Source organism: Odocoileus virginianus, chromosome 26 (assembly GCF_023699985.2).
Source record: "Odocoileus virginianus isolate 20LAN1187 ecotype Illinois chromosome 26, Ovbor_1.2, whole genome shotgun sequence".
Classification (NCBI taxonomy): domain Eukaryota; kingdom Metazoa; phylum Chordata; class Mammalia; order Artiodactyla; family Cervidae; genus Odocoileus; species Odocoileus virginianus.
The window spans coordinates 15,773,911-15,790,844 of record NC_069699.1 but is presented as its reverse complement, the minus strand read 5'-3'; the positions used below and the strand labels follow the sequence as shown (position 1 = coordinate 15,790,844).

The following is a 16,934-nucleotide window of genomic DNA, read 5'->3' as shown; positions in this document are numbered from 1 at the left end:
ACAGGCAAGAGTCACCCACATGAGCCAGGCACCCCAGGGACATGCCCACTCAAATGATGCTGTCACTACATCAAGAAAGGGTCTCTATTCTCTGTAGTAACTCACACTTGCTATCCGAAACCTGCGTCCTGCATTTCCAATGCCCACCCCATGGGCACATTCATTTGGGATTGCCATCTGATAAACTCGAAGACAAAAGAATGAAGTTGATTTTCCCTAGCACAAATTGGTGATGATGTTGAAAAGACCTGTTTCTCAGGAAGAATTCACATCCCAGGAACTGATTTTTAAAAATTAGATGCAGTGACTAGCAGAAACTAGCCCCCTACCCAGCCCTGCTCTCTACACCCTCCATCGCCTCTTAACAAGTAAGTACTGCAGAATTCCAAATTGGAAGGCAGCTTTAAGTCTGTGACATTTCCCAGTTGCCATTCCCAGGAGAGAAATGCTGATCTGAGAATGTATTTCATCCTGGATTCCACGTGTTTGGACAGCATGGAAGTAGGGCAGAGGCGGCCTAAGACCCCAGGTCCTTGGCAACAGTCAGCTCTAGGAAATGGCTCTGACACTTTAGAAGTATTTAAACAAGACCAGACAGTAAATAGGGAATCCACAGGAAGGTGATATTGGTGGGTTGGGCTGGTTAGGGAAGACAGACTTTTCCTTCCTTTGTAGTTGCTGTTCAGTTGCTAAATCGTGTCCAACTCTTTGTGACCCCATGGACTGCAGCATGCGAGACTTCCCTGTCCTTCAGTATCTCCCAGAGTTTGTTCAAACTCGTGTCCATTGAGTCGATGATGCCATCCCAACGATCTCATCCTCTGTCTCCCCATCTTCCTCCCGCCTTCAATCTTTCCCAGCATCAGGGTCTTTTCCAGCGAGTCAACTCTTCACATCAGGTGGCCAAAGTATTGGAGCGTCAGCTTCAGCATCAGTCCTTCCAATGAATATTCAGGATTGATTTCCTTTAGGATTAATTGGTTTGATCTCCTTGCAGTCCAAGGGACTCTCAAGTGTCTTCTCCAGCACCATAGCCCCTTCCTTTTCCTAAACCTGATCTTAATTAGATAACTAATTATGTCACTAGTAGACTCACATCCGTCACCCCCTCTAGATGCTGAGGTCCTGTCGTCTCCATCTCTGTAACCTAGGGCTACACATCAAACCACCCCTCTCTGCAGCAGGTACCACTGATAGAATATACAGAGAAGGTACTTGGTAATTATGTGACGCATGAATGAATGAATGTTGAAACTAAATTGATACTCTGAAGATGGGGACCACTTGGGTGGCTGTTTTGCTTGAGAGGACAATGAGATTTCAAGTTTATGTGCCTTAAGCATCTTCTGTGTGCTACATGCTATGTTCACTACTTTCAGGTCTTGGATGAATTCAAACCATTACCTGGTGGGTGGATTTCACAAGCCCTGTATTATAGTTGGGCCTTCCCAGGTATCGCAAGTGGTAAAGACTCCGCCTGCCAATATAGGAGATACAGGAGAGACAAGTTCAATCCCCGGGTCAGGAAGATCCCCTGGAGGAGGGCACGGCAACCCACTCCAGTATTCTTGCCTGGAGAATCCCATGGACAGAGGAGCCTGGCGGGCTACAGTCCCTGGGGTCGCACAGAGTCGGACACGACTCTGCACGCATGTGTTGCAGGTGTGTGAAGGATTCAGAGAACATAGGTAGCTTGTCTGAGGCCCTATCGTTTCTGGGGGGGACAGGGGTGGGCAGACTCCGGATCTGATACTCTTTCTACTGTGTGATGCTGAATAGAAAACCCTGCCTGTTATCTGTATTTAACTCAATGTTTATCTCCTCGAAGCCAGGGAGCAAATTCTATTAAGGTAACTAATATCCTGCCAGGCTGTAGACAGTGTGTCCCTGGCAGCCCCAGGCCAGGGGGCCGCATATCAAGGGGACGTGGGTGCTGGCCGGCCTGTGTGCCGGGCTCCTCTTGTTCTCATAAAAGGGCAGCGGGACAGCCTCCAAAGCCAAATGTCAGGCACAGACCTGGCTTTTGCTCCCCCTGAGGAGGGAAGTGAACTTGGCTAGAAGCCATCGGGGCATTCAACCTAAGAACCCGGATACAGGGAGGACGCACAGAACTGACATTCCAGATCAAACAGCGACGTATGAAGGAAGAGGAGGCAGAAAGAAGGACACGTGACATGAAGCACGCTGGAGTTGTAACATGCCACGCTCTGTCACCCTGATGGTGAGCGTCAGGACCGTTGCTGGCAGCTACCATTGTGACCTTTGACGTAGAGCTCTCAGCCACCCAGCCACAGGACAAGAGGCTGTGGGACTCAGACCAGCCTCTGTCAGCCCCCAAGCCCATCTTCCTGTTTCCCAAAGCTTACTGCCCGGAAGCTCAAGGATATGAAGCTATTAAAGGGCCATGTGGCTGTGTAAAGGGGACATCAGAGTGGACAAAACGAACTGGGTTTCTTGCAGGCTGGACTTCTCAGAGCCTTCAGAAGACTATGGTGATGTCTAAACGCACCTGGCACCCTGGCTAAAATCCAGCGGCCTGGGTCCCACCCCAGACTAGTGGGTGCAGGTGGGGCCTGAGAATCAGCATTTCCAACAAGTCTCCAGGCTGATGCCAATGCTAGGCTGGGGGCCACCCTTTGAGAACCACTGCTATAGAGGGTTGAAAATGACCTGACATATAAACTCAGCCAAAATGATATCGCTAATCTGTTACACAGTGAGGGTCCGCGAGATGCTAACGTGGGCGTGTTCTAGATGTGTGTGGCCTCCCCGCGGCTTTGGGGGTCCGGCTTTGAGAACACCGTGCAGCACTCTCGAATTCTTTGAACTGTCCATGGGGAGTTCAGGGAACACTTGGGGATAACACAGCCCCCACTCTCTTCTGGCCCTGATCGCCACAGCCAGGAGCTCACGACCCTCTGCTCTCAGCAGACAGAAGCCAGGAGCCCGCCCTCTCTGAGCCCCCGGCAGCCTGCACCCCACGGCGGTCCGCCCTGGCACTCACTAAGCTCCGTGCTGAGGCTGGGCAGCCTGTTACAGTGATGGCCTTCCTCGGAAACCTCGGGAGGAACCCAGGGCAACCCCAGGGTCGGACTGCTGAGTCCTCCCCCCACCAGACTGACCAGACCAGAGGAGCATTCCCACCAGAGCCTGTTCCGAGTCATCCGTGTGGAATCCCTGCCCACGGGCTGAGTGCTGGGTGAAGCCGGAGAGCGGCGGGATGGCGGGACCAGCAGGTCCCTGGAAGTGTCACCCTGACGCTGTGCTCAGGAGAGGTGGCAGGATGGGAAATGCCCGTGAGAGTCAGCCCTCTTCGTGAGGAAAAGTCACACACAAAAATCCCAGATACCAGCTTGTTCACTGTCACTCTCAAAGCAGGCCCTTTAAACCACTGAGGCCAAGTAAACCCCCCAATGTTCAGCCTCCCTCTCTCTCCCTGATTTGCCCCACTACGTGTGCATGGAGTGGGGAGGGGGCTGTCATTGCATAGCAGTCTCATTCATCTCTGAATCATCCGAACAACCGGTGAGAGAGGGTGGGGTTGTTATACCCATTTTACAGATGTGGAGCCTGAGGCACAGAGAGGTTAGCTGGTTTGCTAGTGAGATTCCAGCCCAGGTCCTTCTGCATCAGCAGCTCTGTGGGGTCTTGGCAGCGTGGAGACAAAGCAAAGGCACATGCATTTCTGTTTGTTGGGGTGAGTGGCAATGTGTGGAGTCCAGCCAGCAGAGAATTTGGGGGCAAGTCAGGAACAAGGGAAGCGCTTGTCCACCCCATTCCAATGCCACCCGCCATGGGTTCTCAGGAGTCTTGGGGGCTTCAAAGCATCCTGTGGTCAGGAAGCTGCCTACCCCAGCAGCCTGGACCTCCATAGTCACACGGCAGGGCCCCACATCCTGCTCCCAACCCCTCGAACCTGGATGGATCCCACAGACACCGGACCTTGATGCACTGGCAGTGAATGGCTCTACCAGACCATTGCCCGGCGTTTACAGAGCTTACTGGATATGTTCTCAGAAATTCAATATACAGATTTCCTGGGCATGCTCATCCTGCCCAGGAATTTCCTCCTTTCTCTACACCCCAAACTTGTAACCGAAGAAAGAAGAAAGCAAGCCAGGACGTAGCATTTAATGTCATCTCCACCCTTCCGTATTTTTCATTCCTGCCAGGAGCCCCCCAGCTCCTGCTCTCAGGCCAGGCCATAGCCCCGGAGAAGATTAAAAGGAGAACAGACTGAAAGAAGCGAAGGCATTTCTGGAAGTCGTAAAGATGTGTTACTCAGGTCCCAAATGACAGTGGACCTCCCCCAACCCCGTTTCCCCACAAGAATGCACAGAGGAGGGACCCGAGGCCTGGGTCCCCTCCCTCCCGTGAGGCCGGCCTCGCAGATGGAAACTTACAGCAGCTGGCAGCTCAGCCCAACTCCAGCCCCGACGGGGACATATTTGTGGGCAAGGGACCGCCGAAGCGTGGTCAGAGCAGATGTTTGGCTTGTGGGCTGGCAGGAGAGCCCGTCTCTCTCTGCACACTTGAAACCAGCACCCCATGCCTGAGAGCCCCGTCTGAGCTGAGGACCGAGGGTCAAAGGCCCAAGAGGCAGCCTTCCCAGTCGCCATGGTTACCAGGCTCCTCCACATCCGCCTGCCTCCTCCTTTACGGCGGAGAAATTTTAATGACATTAAAGGAGATTTTCTTTTCCACAGAAAATTCCTTTCATCCCACTTTTGATACTATAAATACTTCTCCGTGTTGCCACAGAAGGCTTCACAAGTGTCTTGCCCGCCCCGCCCCCCTTGAAGTGGCTGCGTCATGCTCCACTGACGGAAACAGGGCTTTTCTTTCCCTGCTGGGGGTTACTCGGTGACAATGATGACATGGAGGGTGGTGTCGTCTGCCACTCTCTGACGACCTATGTCGTGCCGGGGCTTCAGTTCTAAGAATTACCCAACAAGATAGACTCTCCCCCGAGCTAGTCTCTAACTGGTGAGCGCTGAAGCCAGAACCGGAACCCAGGCCAGCCTCACCCCAGACCCCGCGCAGACTCCAAACAATGGAAGCGCCCCTACTTCCAGAGTTCCCGGGGGCCTGGGCACCACGTGAGGCTGCTGCAAGGGAGATGACCACATGTGAGCCGTGTCCCTACTCTCCCTCTGTAAGGCCATGCTTGTCAGAGTCGGACCCGAGAACGCCCCAGGCTGACAGTCTCTCTCTTCCAAGTGTGGCCTGCAGGAAGGGTATGTGGCCCCCACTTCCCCCTTCTGCAGACCACCAGTGAGGGAGGCTCAGTTACACGCCTGACATTCTACCTCGCTCGGCAGAGCTCCAACTCCTAAAAGGAGCTGGCCCAAGAAGACGTAGGAGGCAAAGAACAAGGTGGCTAAGCAGTTCCCACCATCAGGGCCCGCCTTGCGTCACAGAGGAGGACCCTGAGGCTCAGACAGGCGGCTGAGTCATCCAAGGTGCCCCCAAGATGAAGCATGCTGGGACTTCACACGAAAGCCCGGGACCCTGACCGCTGCGCCTGCGCCATCCCATGCCGTCAGCACGTGACCGGGGAGATGCTATTGTGGGGCCTGGAACACAAGAGGCTGAAGATGCCTGCCACCACACTGGGCCAGAAAGAGAGCAAGGAGGGGAAACAAACTACTCTGGGATACGTGAGGTTGCAAAGCCCAGATGGTGAATAATCGCCATAAGAGGAGAAGAGGAGATGCTGTTTAGGAATAAATTGTTGAGTATTTGTGTTGGAGGCAACACAGCGCCTGGATTCAAGGCGCTTGTGTTAATATTTACTGTGTTATAATGGTGAGCTTTTCACGAGGTAATCTGAGTTTAGACTGGGGAGGCCTTTGGATAAGAGCCTTCTAGAAGAGAACAGCATAATTGGGACAGAACTGCTGGCCACCCTGACGGAGAGGCTGTGGCTGGTTGGGAAGGTTCTCGGTGTCTGCAGACTTGTCTCTGAAGGCTAGGGTGTCTCGTCCCTGGAGATAGTTCTCTGGCCGCGGGACCTGGGGCCACTGGCCTGGACCTGCTGTTTCCTCAAACGCTTTGCGTGTTGGTTACTTCCACTTCAGAAGCCTGAGTAACTCTGCGTGCCCACGTGTTCTGTTACCTAGGGCCACGCAGCAAACCACCCCGGATGCAGCAGCTCAGAGCACTGACGTCTGTTTTGCTCACAAATCAGCAGTTCGGGTAGGGCTCAGCAGGCTAGCCTGTCTCTGGCCATGATGCTGGGAAGACAGAGAAGGCTGGGGCTGGACCATAGCAGGGGCCTTGGCCTCTCCCTCTATTTTGGTGTTTTCCCTGCGTAGTTGCCCTAGAAAGGGGACCTCAGGACTTTTTCCCAGCCCCCCACCTCCACCCCCACCAGAACTCACAAAAAAAAAAGGTGAAAGCTGAGCTGCCTTTTATGATCTTCCTTGGAAATTGACAGCATCCCGTCTGTCACATTCGGTTCTACAGAAATGAGTCACTAAGGCAGGACCCCGTATGAACAAAGGAGACAGACACCCACTGGTGGGAGGAAGGTTCACAGAGTTGCCAGCATCATTTCCACACATCACAGTGGATGGAACCCAGCCCTACAGTGTGTGAGCTTTGGAGGCAACTGAATCTAGCATGCTCCTCAGCTTTCTCAAAGCAGGTGTTTACAAAGACCCAAAGTACGGAAAAGGAGTACGTCAAGGCTGTATATTGTCACCCTGCTTATTTAACTTAAATGCAGAGTACATCATGAGAAACGCTGGGCTGGAGGAAGCACAAGCTGGAATCAAGATTGCCGGGAGAAATATCAATAACCTCAGATATGCAGATGACACCACCCTTATAGCAGAAAGTGAAGAAGAACTAAAGAGCCTCTTGATGAAAGTGAAAGAGAAGAGTGAAAAAGTTGGCTTAAAGCTCAACATTCAAAAAACTAAGATCATGGCATCCAGTTCCATCACTTCATGGTAGATAGATGGGGAAACAGTGGAAACAGTTGCTGACTTTATTTTTCTGGGCTCCAAACTCACTGCAAATGATGATTGCAGCCATGAAATTAAAAGACGCTTACTCCTTGAAAGGAAAGTTATGACCAACCTAGACAGCATATTAAAAAGCAGAGCCATTACTTGACATTACTTTGCCAACAAAAGTCTAGTCAAGGCTATGGTTTTTCCAGTGGTCACGTATGGATGTGAGAGTTGGACTATAAAGAAAGATGAGCGCCAAAGAATTGATGCTTTTGAACTGTGGTGTTGGAGACGACTCTTGAGAGTCCCTTGCACTGCAAGGAGATCCAGCCAGTCCGTCCTAAAGGAGATCAGTCCTGGGTGTTCATTGGAAGGACTGATGTTGAAGCTGAAACTCCAATACTTTGGCCACCAGATGCAAAGAGCTGACTCAGTGGATAAGACCCTGATGCTGGGAGAGATTGAGGGCAGGAGGAGAAGGGGACGACAGAGAATGAGATGGCTGGATGGCATCACCTACTCAATGGACATGGGTTTGGGTGGACTCCGGGAGTTGGTGATGGACAGGGAGGTCTGGCGTGCTGTGGTTCATGGGGTCGCAAAGAGTCAGACACGACTGAGACTGAACTGAACTGAACTGAAAGTACGGAATAGATAGTCTTTCATTTAGACCCTTGTAATTAAGACTCTTTCACCGTTTGAACAGGGACAGGGCAAAACCTCAGTGTGAAGAGACATTCACGGGAGAAATGTCATATATGTTCTACTTATGACAGGTCTGGGGACTTCCCTGGTGGTCCAGGGGCCAAGACTCCATGCTTCCACTGCAGAGGGCCCGGGTGTGATCCCTGGTCAGGGAACTAGATCCCACATCCTGCAATTAAGAGTTTGCATGCTGCAACTAAAGAGTTTGAGTGCTGCAACTAAGACCCAGAGTAGCCAAATAAATAAATAAATATTTTTTAAAAAGAAAAAGAAAAGAAAGGTCTGTGCTACAGCTCCTTTCCCCAAGGGACGACAGTCTGAAAACTAGGTCACATGGCAACCAGTACATGGACAGATTCCCATGAAGAAGCTCTGATTTTAGCCAATTGGGAGTCTGAGTGAGAACCCACTGACATGCCAATGGTCAATGTTCTTCTCTGCTCCTCTTAACCCAGTCCCAGAGGACTTCTGCTGGACCACGCTGTCTCCTCCAGAGGGGACATCGCCTGGGAATGACTCCATTGAGCTTTCTTCAAAACAGTCTAGAATTGAAGCATCCCAGGAATTCAAATTGGCTTTTGCTCCAACTGAACCTAACGGGTGATGTCATCTTTGCTGATTTTATATATAAGGTCATGTTTAAATGCTCTGTGACAGTGATTCGTGAACTGTGGTCCCCTGATTACACCAGCATCCCCTGGGAGTCTGCAAATTCCTTCCCCCGTCCCAGATCTACTCATCAGACCCTGCAGGGTGGGGGAGGTGCCGCCATCTGTCCGGAACCAGAGAGCACAGCCTTAGGCGGGTACGATGGGAGAGGGAGACAAGCGGGCCTGCCGAGCCAGGGACTGGTTGTAGCTGAGTCTGGGGTAGTGACAGGATAGAACTCGCCTGACTTTATTCTCTGGCCTTGAACAGAGAAAGAGAACAGACATGGAAAAACACAGAGCCCCGGGTGGGAGGAATGAACTCCTCACACTCCACGTGCTCATGGTCCTACTGAAAGGAACCCAAGCCTCCAAACCAGCAGCAGATCCTGCCTGAGACATCTTTATCATCTTAGGAAATGGATTTAACTCCTCCAAGCCTCAACTTTTTATAAACAGGGCTGGGTAAAGGATGACGGTAGATTTTAGCTACTTAGTACTGAACCCTTAAAAAGTTCATTAATTTTAGGATCTCACTTAATCCATATAACAGGCCTATGATGTTCTGAGTATCATTAGTAGTATTTTCCATTTGATGGATGAAAAAAACTAAGGCACAGAGAGGTTGGTTAACTTGCGCAAGGTCACACAGCTAGCCCCCGCCCCGCTCAAGCATCCACTGCAGTTTAGAAACTGTAATCCTCAGTACCGAGGATGATAGACTAAGTTTATGCAGAGGCAGACCCTGGATCACAGGACCCAGGCAGGCTGGACCGTTGGACTCTTGGTTGCCAGGATGCCCCTGGTGGCTGAGGGGCCGCCAGATTGATAGAATCAGGACACTATCAGATCTCTCATCCTTTGAGACCAGCTCAGAGGCAAGAAGAAATTGGTTCCTGACGCATGTTGACAGGACTTACTAATCAGACATCATGTTTTCGTAAAATGGCAGTGACACTGTTTGCTTTAAAAAGCATCGGCTTAAAAGAAAAAGGACTGGCTACTGGTAGTAATGGGGTGCAGAGCCAGGAATGCTGGGGGACAATGAGGGAAAAGACACTCCCCAGAGAGGCCCTGACAAAGCCCTTTCAGACAGTGCTCCCAGAGTTCTCTCCCACGGTACGAACCAGAACTCGGCACTCTTGGCTTCCAGAACCAGCAATGGCTCCCCATTACCTCCAGAGTGAGATCCCAGCCCACAGTTCAGAGTCACCCGTGATCACCCCAGACTGCCTCTCTGACTCACATCCCTCTATTTCCTTCTTGGGTCACAGGCACCTGCCGGTACCACCACTTCCCCCCAGACACACCCAGGTGCATTTATATCCCTTCCTTTCCCCACCTCTGTGTTAGAAAACAGCTGGAAATTTGAAGTTGGGAGCCCCATTGATGTTGCCTGGTGATACCCGACCAGGCATGATGGATGGACAGAAAGCCCTTCTGTGTGGGAGAAAAGGGGCTGGAAACTTCATTCTGTGAAATATGGAAAGACAGATGGATAGGAAACTCACTTGGTTCTCAAACAGCCCTCACCAGACAGCTGACACTTCCCAGTTATGCTTAAGAGATGTGACAATCAGTGAATGTGGATCCATTATCCGTTTTCCCATAAGACTTCGCAGGTGGCTCAGTGGTAGAGAATCCACCTGCCAATGCAGGAGATGCGGGTGCAGTTCCTGGGTTGCGAAGACTCCCTGGAGGAGGAAATGGCAACCCACTCCAGTATGCTTGCCTGGAGAATCCCGTGGACAGAGGAGCCTGGCGGGCTACCGTCTGTGGGGTGGCAGAGTCGGACACGACTGAGCAGGCGTGCACAGGCAGGCTCTGATGAGTTCCAGGTGAGCTGGGGCTCAGTCGTGTGCAAAGCGACAGGGTTCCACTCTGGGGAGGAACTCACACACATCATTCTTGTGGGCATAATGAAACCACAGATCCAGTATGGTCCAAGGCACGTCGTCAGGCAGCCAGGACTAACTAATCAAACACATTCCTATCTGGGCACGCGCTCAACCACAGCTGTGCCTGGGGACCACTGTCAGTACCTGGACTTATTTTGTCACTTGGTTTTCCCTCCCTGATTATCACCATTTTATTTCTTCTTCATTTACAAGAATATATTAAGTATGCAATTAAAGTATATAAATAAGACAAAGTGTTTAGGCTTTCAATACATGCCTACTCATCTTTACATAGCAAAGCAATAACTATCTCTATTTGGGCTGACATATAATTAGTGCTTAGTAAGATAGTATATTCATTTCAAGCCATGGGTCAACAAGCATTTCTATAGAGGGCCAGGTAACCAATTAATCAGGTGTTATGGGCCACGAGTTAAAGTCAGTGATATCACATAAGAACTTTCTGTGGCAAGAGAGAAAATAAACGTCCACAAGTTTTTGAAATTCAAAATAAAGTAGGATAATTAGGACAGGCTTTTATAATACATGTTGTATCAGTCAACTCGGGCTGCCATAAAGAATATCATAGACCAGGGGGCTTAAACAACAGAAATGTGTTTTTTTACAGTTCTGGAGGATAAAAGTTCAAGCTCAAGGTGCTAGCACGATTGGGTTCTGGTGAGACCCCTCTTTCTGGCTTGCAGGGGCCCCCCTTCTCAGGGTGTCCTCACAGGGCTTTCCCTGTGAGCACACCCAGAGAGAGACTAACAGAAAGAAAGCCACCCATCTCTGGTTTCTGATCTTCTAAGGACACAAGTCCTGTCTGATTGGAGCCCCACGCTAATGACCTCATTTAACCTTAATTAACTCCTTAAAGGCCCTATCTCCAAATACAGTCACACTTTAGGGTTTCAACATATTAATTGGGGGAGGTGAACCATTCAGTCTGTAACACAGGTCTGCTCATGAAAAATGGAATTCTTTGGGGGCAGAAAAACATGTCACTAAATTGGAGTTCAAACGTAAAATGCATCTGAAGCTGACGGTCGCTACAAGAACGGGCAGAAGCTGTTTGCCGTAGTTATGCCGACACTCGTGGAAAGACACATGATGGAGAAGGAAGAACCTCGGCTTTGGGGTCCAGCTGGGCCTCGGTTGAAACCCCAGCTTTGCCTACCTTCCACTGTAGTGACTGGTCTCTGTGAAACTGGGTTTTGCCATGTTTGGGGGGAGGGCAGGAGGGGGAGGGAGGGAGGAGGACATACAGGTCTCCCTAAAAGGAAAATAACTCCAGAAGGGAAAGTAACTCTCTTGGGTTTCATAAGGGTATCAGTCAGGAGTGAAAACAGCCAAGCATAATGCTGGACATACACCTGCCCCAGGGAGATGACAACCAGTATCACCCTCCGCACGGGAGTTCTGGGGAGTGGGCGAGAACTCCAAAACAACTGGAAAGATTTTACAGATTGAGGATGTCGTCTGGTTAGGATGTGATGAGAGCAGCCGCTTATTTGACCAGAACCCCTCCACGGTTACTAAAACTAAGGCAAGTCTGAGAAACGGTCATAGCCCAAAGGAGCCTAAGGAGACATGGTCGCTATCTGTAATGCAGGATCCTGGATGGGATCCCAGAAGAGGAAAGGGACGTTACGTAAAATCTAAGCACATTTGGAGAAAGTTTGGACTTTAGTTAATAATAACATATCTGTACTGGTTAACTGATTGTGACAAGTACACCATATTCATGTAAGATGCCAAGAAAACAGGATAGTGGGTGTGGGGTCTACAAGAATTCTCTCCACTAGCTGTACAATTTTTTCTGTAAATCAAAAACTTCTAAAATTTTAAGTTTATTAAAAGGCAACCCTGCATAGGTAAGAGATCCATTCAAAGTGCAAGGTGGACCGGTGGGTTTTATTGTGTTTTATTGTGTTGAAAACAGGGATGAAAGGCTGGTTGATATGTTTCAGAATCTGCATTAACTTGCTTTGATCCAGGGATCGATCCCGGGTCTCCCGCATTGCAGGCAGATGCTTTAACCTCTGAGCTACCAGGGAAGCCCTCTGAGAAACTACCACTTGTCAAATTTTGATTAATAGCAAACAAAAATAGTTCAGTTATCTGGAAAGGCTATTTTAAAATGCCTTCCTTCCTTTTTCAATTCCTAATAAGTGTAAAGTCAGATTTTCTTCATGTATTTCAAAGAAAACCACATAATGCAAAAGATGAAAAGTTAAAGCAGTCACGGAATTGAGAAATTCTCTACTGAGCCAGTCATCAGAGGTCTGCAAAAATGTAAACAAGGCCACACTCTGGCTCAATTTTCCTGTTTGGGAAAATACAGTTATTTCTAATTACAAATATTTATATTAACATGTTGTTGGTTTGCTATTTTTAATGAATTAATAAGTAGTTATTTAACTTTTTCCTAAGTTATAATTTCTCAAAAGGTAAATACCATGAGCTCTTAACCCATATGAACAGAAACTCTTTGAGGTTCTCAATAATTCTTGAAGAGTCTAAAGGCCCTGAGAACAAAATGTGTGAGAATCATTGTACTAAACAAACACTTTAGTCCTCACAGCTACCTGCTAGGTAGGTAGTATTATTATTCCACTCTGCACATGAGAAAACTGAAGAACAGAGAGGTTCCATAACTTGCTCAAGATCACCCAGGAAGTGAGGACTGGAGTGAACCCTGGAACCTGGGTCATGATGCGCTCCTGACTGCCTCGTGTCCTGGGGGTCCACCCCCACCCTTCCTTCCAGGTCTGTGAGCTCTGCAAGGGGGTGGCCCCCGCCGAGAGCCCTGTGGTCTACTCAGACAGGGCAGGCTACAGCAAGCAGTGGCATCCTGCCTGCTTTGTGTGCACCAAGTGCTCTGAGCCGCTGGTGGACCTCATCTACTTCTGGAAGGATGGGGCGCCCTGGTGTGGCCGTCACTACTGCGAGAGCCTGCGGCCCCGGTGCTCCGGCTGTGATGAGGTGAGGATCTGTGGGGGTGGACAGTGGGGTAGGCGTGCCTCTGACTGCAGGAAAGGACCCCGAGGCCCAGGAGAGTGTGGTTTCACCAGTGATGTGATCCACAGGTAGGAAGACTGGGGCGCAGAGCCCCCTTCACACTCTCAGCCTCTGTTTTCCCATCTGCAAAATGGGCAGAAATTAGTTCCTGCCCCCAGGTCTGTTGGGATGGGTGGGACACAGAGCACCTGTTAAATCTTATCCTTGGCAAGAGGCCCAGCACTTAGTAAGTGCTCAGAACATCATGGGGTGTCACCCGGAGGCAGAACACGTTCACACCTGGCTCTGCATATGGGTCCCTAACTCCTGTGTCGCAGTTTTATCACCTAAAAAGTGGGAGGGTAGCAGTGCCCACCCCATGCAGTTGTTGTGAGGACAAACGAGATCATGCCCGAAAATGCTTGGCCTGGGCCCAACCTAGTGACTGAAAAATAGGAGCTGCCTTGACTCTTCAGTTCAGTTCAGTTCAGTTCATTCAGTCGGGTCCGACTCTTTGCGACCCCATGAATCGCAGCACGCCAGGCCTCCCTGTCGATCACCAACTCTCGGAGTTTACTCAAACTCATGCCCATCGAGTCGGTGATGCCATCCAGCCATCTTATCCTCTGTTGTCCCCTTCTCCTCCTGCCCGTGACTCTTAGGATCACGTAATACACGATGAGACAACAGTATTATCATAACATGTAGCATCAACATAAGACAATCCACCAGATAGAGATGCTAGGAAAGGGGTGCAGCTCCCCAATATGGGTTTAGACCAGAGGCACTCACAGGTGTGTGAATAGTGACAGTAATAGCTATGACAGTACCAACTACTGTCTGCATGCCCTTGGTGACAGGAAGCTCGCTACCTTCACCTTTGGCACATGTGAGGGTTAGAAATGCCTTCTTCACTTTGCGCTAGTATCTTCCCCTCCCACCTTCCACATGTTGGTCTCTATGAGAAGTTAAGAACCTGTAATCCTCCTGCACCGTAACTGTGTCAGCAAGAGCATTAAGAAAGGAAAAGGGCTGTGAGCAGGCCTGGCCCCCAGCTCACACTCTGAGGACCAGGGTGTGCTCGCGGTAACCCCTCCTCGTCCTAATGTGCTGTAGACTTTCCTGTGACGTGCCATTTACATCTCATGACAGCCTTTTAGGGGGAGGGAGTCACTATCTCCATCTATCTGAGGAGAATGCAGCTCAGAGGGGCAGTGCTATTCATGCAGCCTTGACTTTGTCTCCGTTACATTCCGAGTACTCCATCTGCAGCGACACTTGGAGCACTCATAAAACCCCCTGGGCTGGGTGGTATTTATATCTCCCTCCTGCAGATGTGGAAGCTGAGGCTCAGGGAGGTTGAGAAATTCGCCCCAAGTCATGCGGCCATTAAGTATTTAAATCAACATTCATACCTGGTCCCTGTTTGACCTTGAAATGAGAAGGCACATTTAACCAGTTTGCCGTTCCTCTCTCTGGTTCCTCACCAGATCACACACATGTCCCAAAGTTTACTTTGCTCCAAGCCCAAGTCACGCTGGGTGTGCCTACTCTTGCAGACTGGCCATTGGCCACTTGGCTGTAGTGAGGCGGTCTTCACCAGCTCAGAGCACGACTGGGCTTTGGATTTGACCCACAGAGCATCACAGATGCCAGATTCGTAAAACCTGCCAGTAGTGGAGGGTTGTTGTGTTTTGTTTTCTTCCATCCAAGATGCTAAGATGCAGCCATGATCTTGATCACATACTGTACTTACTGCCTGAGACTTATGTCTGATTTCTCCACTGAAGCATTTAAAGGACATAACAAGGATGGGGAAAGAGGGACCACCTCTCACATGCTGTCTCCTCAAGACAGAACCTGAGTCGTACGTGTCTTCTGCTCCCCTCCGCAGATAATCTTCTCAGAGGACTACCAGCGTGTGGAAGACCTGGCCTGGCACCGAAAGCACTTTGTCTGCGAGGGCTGCGAGCAGCAGCTGGGCGGCCGGGCGTACATCGTAACCAAGGGTCAGCTCCTGTGCCCGACATGCAGCAAGTCCAGACGCTCCTGAAGGGCCGACTGCCCGCGCCCGGAACCCACAGGGTCCTGCCGCGGAGGGGAGCCCAGCGCGCCAAGGCCATCCTAAGGGTCTGGCGAGACAGCCAGCAACAAAAACGGTCATCTTTTTTTCGGTGGGAATATGTATATCCACATATATTCTAGGCTGGGTGGTGATGGACCCTTTAGGGTCAAGAGTTTCAAAGCCAAAGATGTTCGGAGAAGTCTTAGGATGCAGTTGTTCTGTTGTTGTTGTTGTTGTTTCCCTGCTACCAACGAAAGGCATCCTGCCAGGGCTCTCTAGGAGGAGTTTCCCAGAATGCAACTCTGAGTGATCAAATCCTGTAGCTGTAGGGTGTGCGTGCTTTCTCGTGAATGTGGAGGCTCCTCTGGGAGCAGCCTGGGATCCCAACGATCTTTTGTTGCCTCCTTTTCAAATGGGATTTGACTTTTAAATAAAAAAATAATGTTGGCATGATAAATACACCAATAAAAGTTTTATGAAGTTCGCATACACCTTGATCTCATTATTTATTTCCACGTGGCCAGCATTTCAGGGCAACTATTTTGCCCCAAGACCCTGAATGCTGGCGCTGGTGGCAAAAGGCCCCGGGAACGCTGGTGCACATCTTCTTCAGCTGTGTCTCATCAGACTTCTTTGGGGACTGTAGGTCCTCAGGGCAGAACCCCCATAGCCCAGTTCCAGGTAGCCCCAGGACACTGATGGAAATGAGAGTGTTGTGTTTCATGGGAACCTAAAAGCAGCCTCCTAGAAACAGGAGCGGCAGTTCACTGCTCTCAGAGCTGAGGCAGGTGATGAGTGAGCCCCTCTGGGAGTGAGACGAGGTGGAGTGTTCAGAAAGGGCCACCTCAGCTCAACCAGTGGGTGCCACATGGGACATGCTGACCAGCGCAGGCCGACCTGAGGGAATATGGACTTCATGAGAAATCACTCCCTTTTGTAAATGTTGCCAACCAAACAGACTAGCTCACTGACTAGTCTCTCTTTTATGACCTCGGTGCACTTACAGCCTCCAAGTTCATTTCCTTCCCCCAGTTTTAGGAAAAAAAGACATTTCCCTTTCTACTGGGGATTTAAGTATAAAAAGACCTGAGTCCTAGTAGCTCACAGTCCAGTCAACCATGGCCTCTCTTTCTTAACTGCCCATCTGTTGCCCAATTTCTTTACCTTCGCCACCCAGCTTTCACTCACATCCTCTTGTCTACAATACCCCATTCACGCGCTTCGCAAGCCCAGTGACAGCTATGGCCACACCCTGGTCCTTTGTGGTCCTGTGCCCAGCTGCTCTCTCCGGCCACCCTGTTTCTCTTCCACATCCACCTTCTCAAAGAGAAGCTTCCAGATGCATTCTTCCCAGCTCCCAGTTGCCTCTCAAGAACCAAGTCCTCACCCTGACATGTAAATCCCTCCAACACGTGGCTTAACTGTCTTCCTGGTCTTAAAACCTTTCTTTCTCTAGATTTCAATTTCCTGATTTCTCTTAAACATGCAAAAACTCCTCTGGATCAAGACCTCCCCTTCTCCCCCCATCCCTTTTCTGTGCTGGTTCCTTGAAGACCAACTCCTCCCAACTGAAATTCTGTCCTAGAAGGTGCTTCTGAAACATAACCTTCTTCTCAGCCCTTCCTGTAGCACCAATGGATTCACTCATACATTCCCTCAT

The 16,934-nt window shown here is 50.1% G+C and overlaps 1 protein-coding gene across 2 annotated transcripts in view; it reads left to right on the top strand.

The window, feature by feature from the left end:
* Positions 1–15,763, top strand: part of LMCD1 (LIM and cysteine rich domains 1) — a 56,361-nt gene extending 40,598 nt beyond the window's left edge. The window contains exons 5-6 of one of the 2 annotated variants that reach the window (XM_070455612.1): positions 12,979–13,194; positions 15,104–15,763. In XM_070455612.1, coding sequence (XP_070311713.1) covers positions 12,979–13,194; positions 15,104–15,262 — 375 coding nt within the window. In that variant the 3' untranslated portion in view covers positions 15,263–15,763. Of the gene's footprint in view, positions 1–8,119; positions 11,751–12,978; positions 13,195–15,103 lie in introns of those variants that run through there. The other variant, XM_070455611.1, reaches the window with a different exon arrangement.
* The last annotated feature ends 1,171 nt before the right edge of the window (positions 15,764–16,934 follow it).